The sequence below is a fragment of the Gavialis gangeticus genome, unplaced genomic scaffold (genome assembly GCF_001723915.1).
Source record: "Gavialis gangeticus isolate Ggan-Ray unplaced genomic scaffold, GavGan_comp1, whole genome shotgun sequence".
NCBI classification, from domain to species: domain Eukaryota; kingdom Metazoa; phylum Chordata; order Crocodylia; family Gavialidae; genus Gavialis; species Gavialis gangeticus.
In genome coordinates, this window is record NW_017729034.1 from 58,191,042 (window position 1) to 58,210,119 (window position 19,078).

Below are 19,078 nucleotides of genomic sequence, written 5' to 3' on the forward strand. Positions count from 1 at the left end.
GGCGGCGGCGGCGGCGGCGGCGGCGGCGGCGAGGAGCTGTCCACCCCCCTGGTGCTGAACCCGGCGGCGGCGCGGCGAGGAGCTGTCCATCCCCGCCCGGGTGCTGCAACCTCTCTCCCCTCCGACATCTTCCCAGCGGCAGGCCGGGCTATGGGGGGAACCGGCGCGGGTGAGCCCAGCACCGCTCCGCCCAGCCACCAGTGCCCCGGGCTCAGCTCCGACCCTTCTTCTCCCTGATCCCTCCCTCCCCCCGGTCCCCGCTTGCACAAAGCCGTCGCGGCCATGGAAGAGGAGCTGAAGTGCCCGGTGTGCGGCTCGCTGTTCCGGGAGCCCATCATCCTGCCCTGCTCGCACAATGTCTGCCTGCCCTGCGCCCGCACCATCGCCGTGCAGACCCCGGACACCGAGCAGCACCTGCCCCCCATGCTGCAGCCCCGAGGACCTATGCCAGGGGCAGCAGCTGCTGGGTCTGGGCTGGGGACAGGGCCAGCAGTGGGCTCTGTCCCTGTCTTTGACTATGAGTGCGCAGCGGGTGGCAGTGGGGACCACGTGGACAAGCTAAGCCTGCACAGTGAGACTGACAGTGGCTACGGCTCCTACACCCCCAGCCTTAAGTCGCCCAATGGGGTGCGGGTGCTGCCACTAGTGCCAGCCCCTCCAGGCTCTTCAGCAGCCGCAGCTGCAGCGGCTGCTCCCCGGGGTGCTGCCACCAGCTCGTCCCTCACATGCCCGCAGTGCCACCGCAGCGCCTCTCTGGACCAGCGTGGCCTCCGTGGCTTCCAGCGCAACCGGCTGCTGGAGGCCATTGTGCAGCGCTACCAGCAAGGCCGTGCCGCTGCCTCCGCCAAGTGCCAGCTCTGTGATCGTAGCCCCCCGGAACCAGCTGCCGTCCTGTGTGAGCAATGCGAGGTGCTGTACTGCGCTGCCTGCCAGCTCAAGTGCCACCCGTCACGGGGTCCCTTTGCCAAGCACCACCTGGTTCCACCGCTCAGCCTGCAGGGTGCCTCCAGTGGTGATGGTGGAAGCAGCAACAGCGGGGCGAGCAAGGCAGTGGCAGCAGTAGGAGTCGGGGCAGGGGGTGCCCGCAAATTCCCCACATGCACGGACCATGAACTGGAAAACTACAGCATGTACTGTGTGAGCTGCCGGAGCCCCGTGTGCTACCAGTGCCTGGAGGATGGCAAGCACAGTAAGCATGAAGTGAAAGCCCTGGGTGCCATGTGGAAGCAGCACAAGGTAAGCATGGCTGTGAGAGAAATGCCCCTGGGAGCTACCCCCTTTCCTTAGGCCCATGCCAGGCTGAGGTGGGAGAAGGAGATAAAGGTGGCCCACAATAACCCTCACTCTTCCCCCCACCCCACCTTGGGGCCCACAGGAGGGCTATACTGGCCCCTGGCTCAAATAGGAGCAGTCACAGGACTGCTGAAATGTATCTGTGCAACACAGGTCCTGCCTTTTCCCCAGAGAAGGGTTATGTGAACCAGGGATTGGTACTAAAATCCCCCCCCCCCCAAAAATGCAACAAACTACCTCCAAGAGGTCTCTTCCCCACTCCAACTATCCACAAAGTCAGTCATATGCCAGGGGTTGGCCTCATGTTGGTTACAGGCAATAGGCCTCCATCTTGACTCATCCAGTGCTGAGGGAAACTGCTCTGATCCCCTCAAGGCACTTGTAAGGTTACTTCTTCTGACCAGATTAACCAAGTGTGACTTTTATGGACCAAGGATCTAGCCCTACTCTGAGGAAGTGCTCTATTATCTCAGTGGCAGCTCCTGGGGGGATTTTGACTGACTCATCCTGAAGTCTTGTGGTTTATCTCACCACCAAGGCTACCTCATTTCTATGACTCTCTTAGAACCTTCAGCATATTTTCCTTCATGCTACTCTCCAACAGGCCCATTATCTTTCCCTCATTTTCCACCAGTCCTTGAACCTCATGTACCTAGATAGTTCATAACTCAAACGATCCCTCCAGGGACTTTGAAACAGCATTAATTTATCAGCCTGCAAATCTCAAGTCAAATGTGGCTTCTGCTGTTTACAGTTCTGGTCATCCACATCCAAGAAATAGGAATTCACACTGGAGCGGGTGCAGAGAAAGCCAGTAAGATTATTAAGGGAATGGAGAGCCTGTCTTAGGAGGAGTCAAAAAGAGCATGCTTTTGTAGCTTAGAAAATGAAAGCTAAGAGGGAAAATGATCACTGCTTTAAATATAGAGGAATAAACACCAGGGTGGGGGAAAAAACCTATTGAATATGATCAACTCATTCACTTACTTTTAAAAATCTTCTTTCTTGTTATCCTTGAACTATGCTTATGATGTATCACAGTACCAAAGCTAAAGGACAATGTAAGTGGAAGAACAAATGGGTATACACTAGTCATGAATACATTTAGATTGAAAATTAGAAAAAGGCTTCCACCCATTTGTGCAATGAGGTTCACTGCCAGGAACAGTCTTTCAATAAGAGCGTGAAGGACAGAAAACTGAAATGCTTTTAAGACAGACCTTCCAGTCCAATGTTCCATATGAAACTGGAGAAAATGACTGTTGTTGGACCTTTATCTGTCATACCATTAATGATGATGCATCAGTGAGGGAAGGTGTAGGCCAGGGAATGTTTGGCTCATTGATTGATTACAGGGTGTCATCAAGTTGCATCCTGTACCTTTTGGAGAGTTGGGGGAAAGGAGATTCCCCAACCATTCTGGCAGTTAAGGATGGAGGTGTGGGGCTTTTACTGGCTAAGGTTTTGTTGTGGGGCAGGTCTCAGTTTTGACCAGTTCACAGATTGTTCCAAATTGATCCATCCTTCATACTGACACTTAGCATATCTGTAGCCACTCAAGGGCTTTGGAAGACAGTGTTTTCAGGACTGGCCTCATATCAAAGAGGGTTTGTTGACTTCTGTGTGGGACATGGAGTTACTGGGCACATCTACATGAGATGTTTACTGTGGAGTTGCCTAATAAGCTCCACAGTAGAGTCTCAGTGTTTTCCCATGCAGCCTATTAGGCTACAGTAAACTAATTAACTCTGCCATGTTAATAGGGCTGGCTGGGACATGAAGGTGTTGCAGTGCAGGGGCTGTCTGCTGGCTAGCCCCACACTGGAGCACCCTCATGTTGGGTTGGGGTGGAGCAGCCCTGGACTAGCAGGCTGACCCCCCTGGGTCCCCTGCCAGCTGGGCCTGGTCCAACCTGGCTCAACATACTGCTGTCTAGGGTGCATATGTAAACACAGCACCCAGAAGCAATAAACTCTAGCACAAACTGCACCAGAGTTTATTGTGGCACACTAATTGCATGTGTAGATGCTCCCTCTGGGTAGTTTGATAATGGTAGATCTGTTTATAAAAAACAGTGTGGTTTCATATCTCTTTTGAATGAAGAGGAAGAGAAGATGATCCTAAAATTTATCTGGAATGACATAAAATAAAGTTCATTCTTGCTAAGAAACACAGACATGGAATCAGTTAATAATCAGTCATTACATGCATAGAGTACATTAATTCTCCAGTACCGTACGACTACCCATACTGCAACATGGAAAGGACCCCTTCCAGGGCTCTCACATATGCATGGAAAGCATCTATTATAACACACCTCTTTAGCGAGTGCAGAATGATCCTATCTGTATGTGTAACTGGCTCTGTTTGCTACAACAGAGGGAAGGCAGGACCATAACCGCTCTAACCTCTTTAATCCCTCTTGTGTGTTTAGCATCTCTGGGGGCACTAAGAGGTGTTTCCAGCCAGTGAACAAGGGTAGAAAATGTGTGGTTGCTTGCATCCTTCTCCCTAGCTTAATCACATAAGCCATGCCTGTAGAACCTGGGACTGTCTCCAAGAAACAAGACCTGCCCATTGGCTTCTTCTCTGCCCATGCCCAAGCCTGACAATGAGGCAGTGTAGGTGGCTTAAAGGAACCCTGAACAAGTACTTCAGCAAGGACAGAGAGCCTGAAAAGTGGGATGAGGGTGTGCACTCAGGACCCCTCCAAGCCTTATACACTGCCTAATTGCCGGACTTGTGCAGGCAAAAAACAGAAGCAAGTATGTAGGGTTTTTTCCTCAGCAGCAGTGCTAGGCATGACAGGGAAGTGGCACAGGTATAGCTGTAGTGACTGAGAGCCATAATCTGTTGATAGGAAAGAGAATTTTAATTTTTAAAGGCTCATGAAACAAATTATCACGTGCCATAAACTGCATAGAACTCTGGTTTTCAACCTCATAAAGTTGAAAGTTGAATCATCCTCAGCAGTACTTCAATTTGTGTTTCCAAGCCTAGGTCTTTCCAGCCAGGGGCTTATATTACTCAGCCATTTCCTGAAAAACTTGATTTCCGTGTGTGTTCAGGAGACATTCACTTAACTCATAAGCAGCAGATCATAAATTCACAGCTATTGCGATTTATGCAAATGACAGAATCTGATTTTGAGAATGTTTCCATCAGAAAGCCTGCTGACTCCCTGATGAACATGATTGCTTTAAATATTCAGGGGTGTTTGTCCTTTGTAGATTGTGAAACCCATTTGTGTTGCATGAAATTCTTCTTTGAGCTACAGCTGATTAACACCTTTTTGAAACAGTGTGATAAACTGTCCTGCTGATCCAGATACATATTAAATTATTTCCTCTTCTTGTTACACATTTTGTCAGATGAATGAACTAAATTATATTGTTCTGTGTTTTCACTGCATTTTTCTCCTGAGAGTGTGGTTTCACAGAATGCAACTTTCCCTTGTTATTTATTGTTTCAATCTCATGGTAAAGGCTCAAATAAGAATGGAAAAATAACATAAAATAAACTCATTTTGTGACTCCACTAAACTTCTCTTCTTCTTCTTTTTGTGATCATTAATATTCCTAGAATGTTATAATTTGCAGGAAATAACTATAATGAAACAACTATTGACCACCAGCCTATATCCACATCTCAAGTCTATATTTGAAGTAATTGGTTATTGTAACTGGACATAAGTATTCAAATGCTGCAATCTGCCTTATAACTTTGGTCATGGTTAGAAAGAAATATCATTGCATGTACAACACCAGTCACAATGGAGACTTGATCAGTTATAGTAATAATAATAATGCTGACAGACTGTGGTCCTTTTGACTCATGGGTGTGGGGAAAGAAGGTGATACATCTTATCTCTGTATGTTCCATGTAAGCAAATGTATAACTATTTTCATGTATGATTTTGTAGCAAGGGTGGGATTAAAAACTTGAATTAGATAGGGATCTGTATAGAAAACTGAAGGGCAGAGAATAGGGAGGTCAGTAGGTTGCTGAGACTAAATACTGGGGGAAGGATATCCATTTAGAATGCAGGCTTCAGTGATCCAAAACAAACTGCACCCCATTCACAGAAACTCAGGTGCTCTATCAGTATTTGACGCTTGTATCAAGTGATTGAATCAATGCTTGATCTGCTACTGAGAACAGATGGCAAAAAGAACAGTAAATGAGGAGTGAGTTATTTTCATAAGACAAAAAACCCACCTGTCTCTCTAAAATGAGGAGAAACAAGTCTTCTGTGCCCTTCCAGATTTGATTAATTGTTCTCCACACTATCTATCTGTTCCTGTATTTGATAAGAGCAGAAGCTTTCTATCCATCTACAGAAGCTTGTTTGATTGTTGGATCCAGTTAAGATAAAATTAAGATACAGGGGGATAGAATAATGTTTGTCAAGAATTATTAATTGTCTTAGACAATGGAGCTTGTAACTTACAATTCAGCTTCAAGCAAATGCTTCCACAACATGAAAGAGAGCTCTGAGTGCACAGCGCACTTTTTTATAATAGTTGATGGAGGTTTTAGTCAAGTGAATCCATTTGATTTTAATGGGAAGTATACAGCTAAATCCATTTGCTTGAAAACTATCTTATAAACACTTTGATAAACAAGGCTATTATCTCAAATGGGTTTAAGGATCAGAGAGTGGGCCTCCTTCTGGGTTGCATATTGCACTTGCATTAGCACAACCACAATTGTCTAATGAGCACAAGAGTTCGATCTAGAGCCATTTGATCAATATCTTTGTCACATTCATATTGAAGTTCTTCAGGGGGGTGGTTATGCCAGAGACGAAATGTATTGTGCCCAGTGACATCAATATCCATGTTGATTGCAATGTGTCTGGATTGACTTAGAATGGTACTGCTGGTGTGATAACCACAGGACCAACCCTATGTAGCATTTGGCACTGCCTACCCTATGGAATCTGATTCCCTTCCCCATCTGATGTTAGGGAGGGGATAATATGTTGGAGAAGTAGGAATTACACTTCTACTAGGGGGCATTTATTTTCCTTAGTTTGAGACTAAGGCACACCTGTCCAAATGGGACCATAATGCCAGCTGGAAATTGGCAGAAAGTGGCATACTCCAGCCCCCTCTCTCCATCCTTTGTCAAACCCCTATTTCTCCACCACCACCACCCATGGCCAATACATGATCAGTACATACCCCATGTGTGAGGTGAGGGGTGTGACCAAAAGGAGTGATATAAAATGGATATAATCTTCATCATGCCATTCAGGACTAGTTATTCACCAATGTGATTCCATGGCTGGCAAAGCAAACCAAACTCTGGCATCCATCCACTGATGTATCTCAAGCAAAACCAAGCAAAACCAGGGACGTAATCCTCCCACTTTACTCAGCCTTAGTGAGGTTGCAGCTGGAGTACTGCATCCATTTTTGGGCCCCCCACTTCAGGAGGGATGTGGATAAGCTTGAGAGAGTCCACAGGAAAGCCACCCACATGATCAAAAGCCAAGAGAGCAAGCCTTACGAGGAGAGGCTGAGGGACATGAAACTCTTCAGCCTGGAGAAGAGAAGGCTCAGGGGGAACTTGGTGGCAGCCTACAAATACAAAAAGGAGGTGCCCCAGGATCTGGGAGAACAGTTGTTCACTGGGGCTCCCCAAGGGATAACAAGGTCTAACAGGCACAAACCTCTGGAAGGCCGATTTAAACTGGACCAAGGAAAAACGGCTTTACAGTCCGAGTGTCCAGGGTCTGGAACAGACTTCCCACTTCAAATGGTGTTTGGATGCTTATCTTGAGGGGGTCTTTTGACCCCAGCAGACTTCCTGCCTATGGCAGAGGGGCTGGACTTGATGATCTTGCGAGGTCCCTTCCAGCCCCTAACGTTTATGAATCTATGAAACATTCTATGCTGATCTGGTAGCACATAAGGCCCTTTGCCAGAGACATGGATCTGCTCCAATAACCCTGGATTTGGTCTAGACACTGTTTCATTAAATTTTATGAAATACTAAGAATTTGAATGGGTGGATGAATGAATGGATGAATTTAGCATCTCTAATGTAACATAATTATTGATCTGTCTGTTAGATCAATTATAAGTGAATTATAGTGGACCATGTTCTGTTTTCAAATTTGACACTAATGCAATCCTTATAAGTAGTCTTAAAGTAGAAAGACTCCATGAATGTAAGAGAAAACTGATTCTTCCTTCAAAATTCACCTCTGGTTCCCATTAAGGGCTAGTTTGTACCTAGCCCTAATGAGGCTACACACAGTGGGTAAGACACTTCCAGGGCTGTGTTAGGTTTCCCTGACTGATTGGCTGAGGTATGGTATGTAGGTCAAGAGCTGCATATCCAGCACCTCTCCTTTTCCACTTAATCAAGTGAATAGAGGGGAAGGAGATAGAGGAGGTGTAGAGACCAGCAAGGGTCGAGACTGAAATGAGCTTACAGAAAGGGGATCTAAGCCATGCTCTTTCTGAGGCTGCTGAATTTTCCTTCCCTTGGGAATCCCTTTGGAACCAGGGAGCAACTGATGACATCCTAAATTACAGTTCATTCCCAGGTCTCTTCCTAGACCAACACATAGCTATGTGCCTGTCCATGTAAAACACTCTGTCTAAAGGCTGAGTCTTATCCTTAGGAATGTAAGGGAGCCCAGAACCCATTGGCTTAATGATAGGTAGAAGGCTTTCCAATTGCTGACATGTTGCTGTATCTTCTAATAAGGACAGTTAACAGGGTCCTAGCAAGTCCAGTAGGCAAAAATTTAGCTAAGTGCGAACACTGTATCAAGAGATCAAGAACCTGATCCTCAGCTTGTGTAAATTGGCCTAGTTCCCTTTGCTTCAGTGCATGAAAGAATTAACAGCAGCTGATGACCTGGTTCATTGCCACATTAATGAAGCACAGCTGATAGTTACAGTTATTGGATCATAGAATCAAGGGTTTAGAAAGGACCACAGAGGTCATCTAGTCTATCCTGTTGTATGGGTGCAGGATTAGCCCCTTCTTGAAAATCTCCAGTGAAAAAGATTCCACATTATTTGAAAGAGTTCCTGAAGTCTTCAACTCTTGCCAGTTCTTAGTGTCATTTAAACATATTCTAGACCCCAACCCTGCTATCACACCAATAATGGAATGATAGTCCCTGGGGCTCTTCCTGGAAGAGGTGCCAAGGTCCATTTACTATTTTATGGCCTTTATGTGTCCTGTCCAGGGAAATCATTTATGTGAGCTTTTTCAGGTACTACATAACCATAGTTGTACAAGATGCTATATGTGTTTAAGGTTAGTTGGAATCGTGTCATGTTTTATGCTTTGCTAGAGAGCACATGCTCATGTAAAGATTACTGTAGTGCATATGCACAAAGAGGTGTGAGAGTTAAGATCTGGTGATCTTGCAGTTAGAACTGATGCTTAATTATCAAGTTATGCAATCCAGCCAGTTGAAGCATACATGAGTAAAATGTTATCTTAAAGATGTCTTGCAGAGATTCAAGTTGAAATATTTCTACTTTCAGCTCATAACTCAAAATGTTTGAAGAAATTTTTCTATCACTTTCCAGAAATATTCACCTCCAGGCTAAGTTGAAGCATGGAGAAGTTCAGCCTCAAAGGAAACTTTTTTTACAATGTCACAAAGGTTGTGTGATGAAAGTTGTATTATGTCTTAGTTGTGGCAGATGCTACAAAGCTAAAGATCTCAGGTTTATAGGTAAAAGATTGCTAGTTCAGAAAGCACTTGCAGATTTTTCAGCATGATAGCCACTATATAAAAGTAAGACTATAATTTCCATGTATATATAGGCAGCTGCTGGCTTTTGTAAGTGTTGACTTAATTAGTCATTACATTAACTTGGAATATGTAGACATAATATTTGACTTCCCACACAGTTACCCATTTTAATTCTAATTAAGATTGAAATCCTAATGTATTCTTTTCAAGAAAAATACTCTGTGCATGTAAGAATGCATGTGACATTAAGTAAGCTTTTTGTGTGCTGTTAATTGTAAGAAGTAAGAATTAGTTGGAATCTATTTACATTTTATCTCTAATTTTCTCTTTTGAATTCTTTTCCTTACAGGCACAGCTGTCTCAGGCGTTAAATGGTGTTTCAGATAAAGCAAAGGAAGCTAAAGAATTTTTAGTTCAGCTGAAAAATATATTGCAGCAGATACAGGTAATTGCATAATTCTAGCTGTTTTGATAATACAATAATCAACAGAACTGAATGAATAATTTATTCGATGACTTAAGTCTCCTTTGCCATTCCTAAATAACCTGAAGTAATCTTCTCTTTTCTTGAATGTATTTGTTAGGCAAAATTATTCATCAAGTAATGTCTGTAAACATTTCTTGGCCTGTAGGTTGTTTGTGTGCAGTTTCTTGTAACAAAATTGGATGTGAGCTGTGTTGATTAGTTTTTGACTGAATTCTATGATCATATAGTATTGCTTATACTCCTTCAGTGAACGAATGTAATTCCTAGGGGTGGGAATTTGATATAAAATTTACAAATTCAAAATTTGCTCCCTGTGTCTGGTCTAATATTTTCTTTAAATGTACTGTTTCTAACACCCCTCTTATAAAATTGTTTGTTAGGATGTTTGTGGAGAGCCAAAACAGAAAAAGGACATAAAATGCTGGTTGCCAAAATGAATTCACTTATTTATTTGAGAGAAATTATTTTCATGTGTGCATTTGGTCAGCTCTGATCATCAGATTTTGAATCATAAGAAGGACAAGTCTAAGCAATGCTTTTTAAACGATTTACAAAATACTATTCAATGAGTTTTTTGCCACGTTGGTCCTGAACAGGGGTCAAGATAAGTCTCCTAATGGGTTCTTAGATGGGCATCAAAGGGACACCAGCCCACCAACTGTTGATGCTGATTTGGTGTAAAGTCACTTGGATGGACTGGATGTGTTTAAGTCAGAAGGCCTGATGAGCTGCATCCAAGGGTACTGAAGGAATTGGTCGGTGTCATAGCAGAACTACTGGCATGGCTGTTTGAGTGCTCACAGTGCTTGGGTCAGGTCCTGGAGGACTGGAAAAGGGCCAATATGGTCCCTATTTTCAAGAAGGGGAGGAAGGAGGATCCGAGTAATTATAGGCCAGTCAGTCTCACCTCCATCCTTGGAAAGGTCTTTGAAACAATTATGAAAGATAATGTTTGTGGGAATCCAGTGTGAAAAATAATGCAGTTGGGAAACCAGCATGGATCTGTAACAGGTAGATCATGCCTGACCAATCTGGTTTCGTTTTATGACAGGATCACAAAATGCTTAAATGCAGGAGTAGAGGTGGATGTCGTTTCCTTGAATTTTAGCAAGGCCTTTGATACAGTATCTCATCCCATCCTCATAAATAAATTAAGAGGCTGTGACAGATTTTTACATGGTTCAGTGGGTGGCAAATTGGCTTAGCGATCTCACCCAGAGAGTGATAACAGACAGGTCAGTATAGACCTGGAAGGATGTGGGTAGTGGGGTCCCTCAGGGTTTGGTCCTTGGTCCTGTACTCTTCAGTGTCTTGATCAGTGACTAGGATGTGTGTGTGAAGTGTACTCTGTCCAAGTTTGCAGATGATACTAAATTGTGGGGTGAAGTGCACACTCTGGAGGGTAGGGAACGATTTCAGGCAGACCTGGACAGTACACAGTAGGATGCAGTTCAACAAGGACAAATGCAGAGTGCTGCACCTAGGGTACAAAAATATCCAGCACACCTACTGGCTGAGAAGTGACCCTCTCAGCAGCATAGGAGCAGAAGGGGATCTCAGAGTTATAGTGGACTCCAAGATGAACTTGAGTTGTCAGTGTGGTGAAATCATCAGCAAAGCTAACCACGCTTTATCATGCATCAGCAGATGCGTGACGAATAGATCCAAGGAGGCAATACTTCTCCTCTATGCAGCATTGGTCAGACTGCAGTTGGAGTTTTGGGCACCATACTTCAAGAAGGATGTTGATAGATTTGAGAGGGTCCAGAGGAGGGCCACTCATATGGTTAGGGGCTTACAGGACAAGCCCTATGAGGAGAGACTGAGGAACCTGGACCTCTTCAGCCTTATGAGAAGACTGAGAGGTGATCTTGTGGCCACCTACAAATTCATTAGGAAGACGCAGCAAGGGATTGGAGATGCTCTGTTCACCAGGGCACTTCTTGGGGTAACAAGGAACAATGGGCAAAAACTGACAGAGAGCAGATTTAGGCTAGATATCGGGAAGAACTTCTTCACGGTGAAAGTGGCCAAAATTTGGAATGGGCTTCCAAGGGAGGTGGTGCTCTCCCTTACCTTGGGGATCCTTAAGAGAAGGCTTGATAGGCATCTGGCTGGGGTCTTCTGACCCCAGCACTCTTTCCTGCCTAGGCAGGGGATCATACTTAACGATCTGTTGAGGTCCCTTCCAACCCTAGCATCTGTGAATCTATGAAACTTGTATTTCACAAAAAAAGAAATCTGATTTAAACTTGCTTTTTTCAAGGGAATGTAGTGTTCATAAATGTTGCTGGACTGATAGCCTTGAAATTCCTTTTCAGTCTGGCACATCCAACATTAGTTCAAGATTCCCCACACTGGCCCCACAGGGCATGAGAGAAGGAATGGTATGAATCTCATCAATGCTCTGTTTCAGCAAGCCTTCTGTGGGATGCACACAGATAGCTATCTACTCTTCTTCTGGCCCCTTTGTCCATCAGCCACCCTTCCTCCTGCATCACACAGAAATTGAAGGCAGGTATTCAAAAAAAATCCAGATTTGGTCTAAAATGAAATTGTGCTTAAAACATTTAAACCAAAAATGCCGCCAACATGGGAACTCCTCTGTCACCCTTCTGAGAGTGCAAATGAAGGCATCCACTAGGATTTAACAAAATGAGGACAATTGGCTGTAGGAACTGGTGCGAAGCCACCAATTTCTCTCCCTTTTTCCCAAATGGCTGTTAGCGATAATGAACTTCAGCCAGTCATTGTGAATATGGAACAGATCTGCAGTACTAAGTTAGAAGTGAAAGATTCCTTAAGCCTCTGCTACACATTAACATATAGTATGCAATTAACTGGTTAATCACACAGTAAACTTACACCAGCCACACATGCAAAATAATTATCACACCATAAGGATGACCATCCAGCTATAAAAAAAAAAGCCAACCAACTATAAAGTTAGCACTTGAAAATGTGTAACAACTCTATAGCTGATTTCTGTCCAACTTGATTTTGAACATGTGGCAGAACCTTTAGTCCCTGATCATGTGCGTTACCCTTCCCCATGAAAAAGCTATTCCTCTCCTTCACAAAACCTAACTGAATATTTACAAATATAAGGCTATGCTGTAAAATCCATAATGCATACAAATAGAAACACTGGCAGAAAGATGCTGCTATAATTGTAATCAAATGGCCAGACATTTACCACTGTGGTACTCCTTACTGAAACACTAGAGGTGTACCCAAACTAGAAATTAGATCTAATATCCATCCTTTAGCTATTAGGAATATCTGGATCCAAAACTGATCCGAGCCTTATATCTTCAGCCTACCTTTATCAGGCCTGAGCTAAGACATTACATCTGAACAAGCCAATACACTGGGACTGCTTGGGTACAGATTCATGCTCAGAAACATACCTTTCGGGTCAGGTTATCTGTAAAATCAGTGCTGCAATCTCTGCCATAACATATTTACCCCTAGCAGAACTATTTTAGAAACATTTATAAAATTGAAATAAAATGTAAGTAGTTGTCCTTATTCCATTTAAATCCAGTGCAAGCTGTATAGTCATGCAAGCCTTATATTTCCTTGCTGAGCAAAACAGACCTAACAGGAGCTAGTACTTATTTTGCCTGGGGGGGATTACAGTGTTACAACCTATGTTTCCTGCCCCTCTCCCCCATTCTCACTTTCTCCCTGGGTTTGTTGATATCTTCTTTTGATTCTCTTCTTCCTCCTGTCTTTGGTTACTTTCAAGTCGCCTACTCTGCTTTCTCAAACACTTTACCTGTCCACAATTTTCACTGCATTCACTATCTCTTCCCTCTCTAAGGGGCATTGTTGCTGTCACTATATTTTTCTCACTTCTTTCCTTCACTCCCAGGTGCTACAATTCTTCTGCTTTCAGCCTCACATTCCTTTTCATTATAAGGAGACATAATGCAAGACATCCTGTTTGAATTGTTTTGTAGAGGAGGGTGAATTACCATCTCTTATAAACTCCATTCTAGCAGCTTTGGACAGAAACCAACACTTCCCGATCAAGTTGTTAGAGAAAAAATGAGGATGGAATGGGGGTGGGAGGATAGGGGGACCCCAGCAGAGGTGGGACACACCAAGTAGGAAGGGGCTGGGGCTTACCAGCCATCCAGCTCACTGCAGTTTGGTTGTTCACTTTGCCTGCTAGCATGGGGTGGGAATGCTGTAGACAGTGCAGTCAGTTTCCAGGGCAAGAAAGTACTAGCCCTTAGTGGAAAAGGAAGAAGAAATACAATAGAGAAACACTGACAAACTTGTTCTGAAAAGCCTGAAATACACATAGGTGAAGAGAAAAACAGAAATAAAGGGGGGAAGAGGGAAAGGGGAAAAATAATAGTTTTAATGTAATAGATAACCACCGAGACTATGATTTTCCTTTCACACTCTCTTTGTAGTGAGACAGTTCTCTTGACTTCAGCATAGATGCTTCTGATTCATACTGGTGCAGGTGAGAGCATAGGCTCAGTGATGGTCTATCATAGGTACACATCAGAAATAACTTTCCAAGTCAGTAGATTTACACTGGTTGTAAAAGTGGTGTGAGGAAGAAGAGAATGGGGCTTATCAGCCATGGAGCTACATCCATTTTCCTTTTCTTATTTAGCAGTTCCTTCTATAACTTGGATCAAGTCAACTAGAATAATAGATAACAAAGAGTAAATGGTATAAATGTTTGGTAACTATCTCAAAGGGGGTACTGCCTTGTAGAAGAGATGGCCCTTGCATCTTAAAGCAAAATGTCCATCTAAACCTATTCTACATTAGCAATGGAGAATGAAATGAAATTGATGAATTGATTGGGGCGGCTTTTTCAACGTGGAAAAACACAACATATAAGTAGTCCCTGTATTTTTAAAAACTAAAAGCATTCAGTAAAAGTAATATTCATAGGTCTCATGAGTGAACCAGGAGAGAACTTCGTTAAAGCAATGAATTGGTTCAGGATAGCTCCCCAACTTGTAAGCCCTTTGGTGACTGTAGATATAAAATTACATTTGTCTGAGATCCCTGGGCCTGATTCTCCATTGCCTTGAATTCTGGGGAGTCACTTAGCTCATGGGCACAACCCTCCCCAAAGCAAAAAAGTAGTGTTTTCTCTCTGCTTTGCACAAATGTAAATGACAGCCCAAAGTGCATTGGTATGTCTGCTGACAGACTAATTTTTCCTGTAAAGTCAAGCACATGCATAAGTGCTTTGCCAGACTAAGGCCCCAAGAGGAAGAAAACGGAGAACATTGCCAGTTACACTTGTCCTGGGAAACTGCCTACTGATTTATCCAACCTGTGGAGGATGTCTCAAGGGGTATTAGTGGTTATAGCAAATGGAGTCTATTGTCCTCAAGTGCTTAGGAAGGCAATCACATATATCTAATTTTGGCCAAGTGACCTCATAGTATTTGTAAAAAAATTCCAATGTGGTAATTGACTTTGATGGGACTCACATATATGAATAAAATTAAAGATGCATTTAAGTGCTTTTCTGGTTCAGAGGTTTGGAGTAAAGAGTGTGAAGAACTTAAATCCTCTCTCCCTCTTCTGGTATCAAGAACAGCCAGACACCTTGGCCCAAGTCCAATTCTACCTTTAGACAAGTAAGTAGCACATCCACAGATGATGTGAGCTATGAAAGTGTCAGTTCAGGCCACTTATACTGATTTTAGAACCTAGATCCCTTTGGAAGGCACATAGCGCTGTGGAAGTCACAGAGAACAGCTGAGGAGAACCTGCCTATCTTTCTTTCCCAACAGCTTACTAGTTAGGGTACTCACCCAGGGAGTGGGAGACCCAGGTTCTAGGCCTCCCTCTCCTAGAGAGGGTTTATGCCTACAATTCCTACTTCCCAGGAAAATGCCCAGCCACCAGGCTGAGCTCTGGGTATTGCCAAGAGCTCCTACTGTTGAAATTGGCCCACTGGGCAACCAAGAGGGGCTAGAAGAAGCATAGCTCAGGGGGATAGTCACTGCCCTTGAAGGGAGGGGAGATCTAGATTCTGACCCCTGCTCCTGTCCTCAGTGGTGGTTCTGAATTTTGCATTTGTTAGTTATTCTATAAAAGAAATGGCAGCACAATAGTTTTTGCCCATTGCAGAAGGCAGGGGCTATAAACCAAGGCCTTCCTCCTCCCCTAGGGCAGTGATCATCTCACTGACTGACACTCCTTCTGGCTTGCTTCTGACCTCACATTCTGTCCTCTCTTGCCTATGCCAGTTAAGCAGTTACATTAAGTCAGTTTTATGGTATAATCATCTTGACAGCGTCCCTTTAGGCATTTTACAGGAAGCAGATATTAATGATGCAACTTGTAATGGAATCACAAAGGAGACTTGACATGCCAAGCTTTTAAAAGGAAACATTTTCTAAATGCAAAACACATTTTAGTAAATAATGGCTTTTGCTGTAAAACTTTGTTTTCATTAATGGATCTCACTATTGTCATCTTCCAGGAAAATGGCTTGGAATATGAAGCCTGTCTTGTTGCTCAGTGTGATGCCCTAGTGGATGCCTTAACTCGGCAAAAGGCAAAGCTGCTCACTAAAGTTACCAAAGAACGTGAGCACAAACTAAAGGTGAGCACAGCTATTATGAACTAACTACATTTGTTCCACAGAATGTCACCATTGATACTCTAATGGTGGAGGCTAAATTCCTATGACAGTAAATGCAGTTATAATTCCCGCAGACCAAATCTGATGTATTTTCAGGCCCAAATGAGCAACATACTTAAGTGTGAGTGCAGTGGAACAAGTCAGGAACTTACTAAATCACGGGTCCAGTCTTCATTGAAGCAAAACTTTTATTTGAAGTTTATGGGCTGACTGCTAAGAAGTGCTAAAAATAATCCCGATTTCACATCAGTTAGTGATCCCAGTGCTTGATACCTCTCTGGATTTGGTCAAAAGAAGGAGTCTTGCCTGAAGGAGGATTTACCCCATTCCTTAATTCTTCAAACTCCTAGGATGCCTATCCACTTGCAGGGAGGATGCTCCAATGTGTTGTAATTATAGTATATTAGAGCAGACTTGATTAATAAAATCTCCTGGAGCGTGGTAATTACCATGATCCAGCAGACTCCAGCATCTCATGTATTAGCATCCCACACTGAAAAATGGCAGTGGGGTGCTTTAAATAGAGCTTGTTCAAGGAACTTTAGTTAAAGTGCCCCAACTGCTTTTTTCAGCATGGGGACACTGATACACAAGGCACTCCAGGCACTTTAATTAGTGCAGCTCTTGGAGCTATGCCAATTAAAGCATCACACCCCCCACTCCTGAAGCATATGTATAAATGCCCTCAAATTTCAATGAGCAACACCTGGAGAGCCTTATTTGCTCTCTATGGAAGAGAAATAAAAGAAAGGGGAAGAAAAGAACATTGTAACTGGATTTATAATAAATGTCTTGCAAATCCATAGCTTTATATCTACCAAGTAGCTATTACAATGTTGATGCTTTAGAAATATCTTAGCAGAAATTTAAAAATCTACTTCACATTATTTCAGAAACCCCACACTTTCAAGTACCTACATTTGGTATATCCCAGTAGAGGACTGATTCTTCTCTCACTTACATAAGTCTTACTGTACAACATTTCCATTGGTTGCAACATTACAGCAGTGTAAGTGCACAATCATGTCCAAAATGAAGGTAAATGAGATGTGCCTTTCCCATTATTTTCTCTAGAAATCCATCTGCTGGGGAACAATGATCAATGGAAGATTCTGAAGGGAATCCTAGACCAATTGTTTTCAACCTGTGGTCCATGGACCCAAGGGGGGCTGCAAAGTATGTCTAAGGGGTCTGCAAAAGATGGCTATGATCAATCAAAAGTATCTGAATACCCAGACTTATAATTCAAATTTTTTTAGGGGTCTGCAGATGCAAAAAGGTTGAAAACCACTGTGCTAGACTATGGTCTGCACAGAAACAATCCTCCTAATGAGTATGTTTAATATAGTGGGGGCCTGGGCACATGAACCAGGACCTGTGAGGCAAATGGGAATGGGGACTTACCACACAGTCTGCTCTGTAGGAACTGCCCATCTATCTGTTCTTACCCTGCAGTAAGTGAAAGCTGACTCATGGTAGCTTAATCTTCAACAAAAGAGGGATAAGCTGTCATGGTTCAGATTCCATTTACCATGAGATAAAAGCTTGTGCATGAGCTGTTACCACAGAGCACATGACATATCAGTGCCCTGGTTTAAGTTAGAATGTTAAGTGGAAGTGTGGCTGCAAAGACAGTCAAGAGATTCTACACCCATGACATCTTAACTCCTTTGGCCATGAGCAGATCCCAGCCAAGAATACTTAATCTTCTTTGAATATTAAGATTCCCTGTATTGCCAAACTGCTTATCAGTATTAACAATGCAGAGCAAATAAATGTAGCTGTTAGAGATAGGGTCATGCCCACATGGCAGCTGAAATAAACAGCTTTAATATGCACTTCTGTTCCCTGCTGTTACTGCTTCTGAAATAATGTAATGGTTCTGTGAAAGCTGAGATTATCAGAAATGTACTGATGCTTCTTTTCCAGGTTGTTTGGGACCAGATAAACCACTGTACCCTGAAGTTACGTCAGTCAACAGGGCTCATGGAATACTGTTTGGAAGTAATCAAAGAGAATGATCCCTCTGGGTTTTTACAGGTATATTCCCTTCTTGTCTTTCTAGTGGGAAAGAAAATCCTCAACTGGGATAAGCATCTTTCATCTCTCAACTACCCTCTTAATAAGGACCCAAAGTTCTTGCAGTTTGATGGGCAGTATGAAATGAGCTTTGTTCCCTTCCCAGTGGATTGAAGTCTGCATCCCAAAAAAACACCCTTATACATAGTAGTTTCAGGAGAGGCCAGGCCTTTAGAAGACATAGAAAACTCAGTTCTCCTTTTTGTACAAGTTCCTCTCTGTGAAGACAAATGATGTAGATGCCATCAGGAAACTGGTCATGGCTTCCTCCCCTTGGCCCCCACATCTCTTAATCATCTCTTAATCTTCCAACTTGTCACTGTGAGAAACCAGTAATGACACTGTGTTGATTTAACTAAAATGGTGAAACACCATTCTTTTGCATACCGCCCTTCTGCTGTATAGCACACCATCATCTATAGCTTAAGATATCTTGTAAATGTCATTTAAAGGATTTTGCACACTATGGGTGCTTCCAGGCAAGCACGTACATGCACTTTGCAGCACCTCAAAGGCTTTTGAGGCACTGGAAAATGCATGTGGCATGTACGAATTGGTTCTTTGCACTGGCAAAATTAGACTCCAGGAACTTCCAGTATAAAAAAATGGGGCAAAAAAAAAAAAAAAGTTAACTTTCTCAAAGTAGTAGCAATTCACAGATAGTAATAAAATATCCTTGTGTTACATTTTGATCTGTAGAGTAACAGACAAGAAGTCTACTTACCAAGTGTGCCAATTATTCCTAATAAGGAAACAAAGAATTATCCAAAACATCCTCACCACAATCAATATAACACCAAGGTAGCAGGTTCAGTCCCCAGTTAGACTAGATGATCTCCTGAGGTCCCTG

General features: G+C 43.2%; 1 protein-coding gene across 3 annotated transcripts in view; it reads left to right on the plus strand.

Annotated features, from left to right (window-relative positions):
- Positions 1-40: 40 nt before the first annotated feature.
- Positions 41-19,078, plus strand: part of TRIM67 (tripartite motif containing 67) — a 61,270-nt gene continuing 42,232 nt past the window's right edge. For all 3 annotated transcript variants that reach the window (XM_019527647.1, XM_019527648.1, XM_019527649.1), the window contains exons 1-4: positions 41-1,236; positions 9,375-9,470; positions 15,988-16,110; positions 18,079-18,189. In XM_019527647.1, the coding sequence (XP_019383192.1) occupies positions 283-1,236; positions 9,375-9,470; positions 15,988-16,110; positions 18,079-18,189 (1,284 nt within the window). In that variant the 5' untranslated portion in view covers positions 41-282. The remainder of the gene's footprint in view (positions 1,237-9,374; positions 9,471-15,987; positions 16,111-18,078; positions 18,190-19,078) is intronic.